Genomic DNA, 1,334 nt, shown 5'->3' with positions numbered 1-1,334 from the left:
CTAAGTATCAGAATACTATTTGAAGTTGAGCACGAAGCTCCTATCTAATGGCAGACGTGCCAGTCTTATATAGAACCTTCGTTAGCCTTGGATCCCTATGGGTCCTATGATCCCAGGCTCCAGGAACCTTGGACCCTATGGTTCCAAAAGCTCCATGCCATCACGTGACACATGGTCCCGTGATTTCGTTCCTAGTTCTTGGCTTCTCTGTGCAGCAATGCTGCCGAGCCTCAGGGCCAAGACACACGTGATACTCCTTCTGAGTGCGTTCGTAACACTATCCCCCTTCTTGCCTAGCGTGGTCCCCACGCTTAAGTATGCCAAAGGAAATACCGACGACGACCCATGACCGTCTTCTTCTTTCATCATGTCCTCCAAAACCACCAAATACAAACAAAGGATAGCACTTGCTGAAACGATCAACTCCTACGGCTCGCCCAGCATGCCGTGTTCCAATTGTATTCGCTACCATCGCAATTGCGTGGTCCTGAATGAGAAGTCCCAGAGGTGTGGGGAGTGTGTCCGTCGCGGCGTGAAATGCGATGCTCTTCAGGTTTCTATCGACGACCTCCAAAGTCTTCGTATGGAGGAAGATCGCCTGAAGTTTGAGAGAGATATGGCCTTCGAGGCGGCCATGGCCGGCCTGGCTCGCGTCCGCGAGCTCGAGCAGCGCCAAGCCGAGCTTCGCGAGCGAGGGAGGGAAATGCTTCGTCGTGGTCTGAGAACTCTGGATGAGTTGGACGAGGCTGAGGCAAAAGAAAGAGTGGAGAAGGCGGAGGCGCGGGAAGCAGCGGAGAGGGAGAAGCAAGCTTCTGCCGCTCGGCCACCTACACCGCCGCCCGCCGGCGACTCCTCCGAGTTCCACCTGGTTGATGAACCGCTGCCTGACTTTGGGAACTCCTTCTGGGAAGACCTGGGTTTCGTTGATGGAAACTTCGCAGCAACCCAGGGCAGTGGAGGTTAGACTTGGGTTCCCAGGTGTTTTCTGACTGTGGGTACCCCTTCCACTTGATCAAATATCGTGTTTTGCCGTGGTAGTTCTGACAGTCGAGGATAGCCTCTACTTCGTATTCGGCGTTCGGATTGACCGGTTGTATTTCGGTGACAGGAGCAGGCGGTGCTCCTGGCGGTGCTGGTTCGAGGAGAGATATGTGGAATACTGGGTGGATGTTCATTGTCTTTGGCAGAGCTAGTTGATAATTGACTGGTCCCTTGACTTTGGCAATCCTGAACGGTCCTAGCTTTTTGTGATCCAATTTGTGACTTGGTCTTTTGGTTGCGATATTCTTTCTGAGTAAGTAGACTTTATCCCCCTCCTTGAGCGTTGGTCCCAT

General features: G+C 53.0%; 1 protein-coding gene across 1 annotated transcript; it reads left to right on the top strand.

Moving 5' to 3' along the window:
- Positions 1-202: 202 nt before the first annotated feature.
- On the top strand, positions 203-964 carry ONS95_008629 (uncharacterized protein; the record flags this gene model as incomplete). The annotated part of the gene is made up of 1 exon (XM_058502167.1): positions 203-964. Exon 1 carries the CDS (start codon positions 368-370, stop codon positions 962-964), a length of 597 nt encoding a protein of 198 aa, XP_058361094.1. The 5' UTR covers positions 203-367.
- Positions 965-1,334: the final 370 nt, after the last annotated feature.

The sequence above is a fragment of the Cadophora gregata genome (genome assembly GCF_030347475.1).
Source record: "Cadophora gregata isolate MNR1 chromosome Unknown scaffold_3, whole genome shotgun sequence".
Lineage (NCBI taxonomy): Eukaryota > Fungi > Ascomycota > Leotiomycetes > Helotiales > Ploettnerulaceae > Cadophora > Cadophora gregata.
Note: the sequence above shows the minus strand (reverse complement) of the source record. Positions and strands in the feature narration are given on the sequence as shown.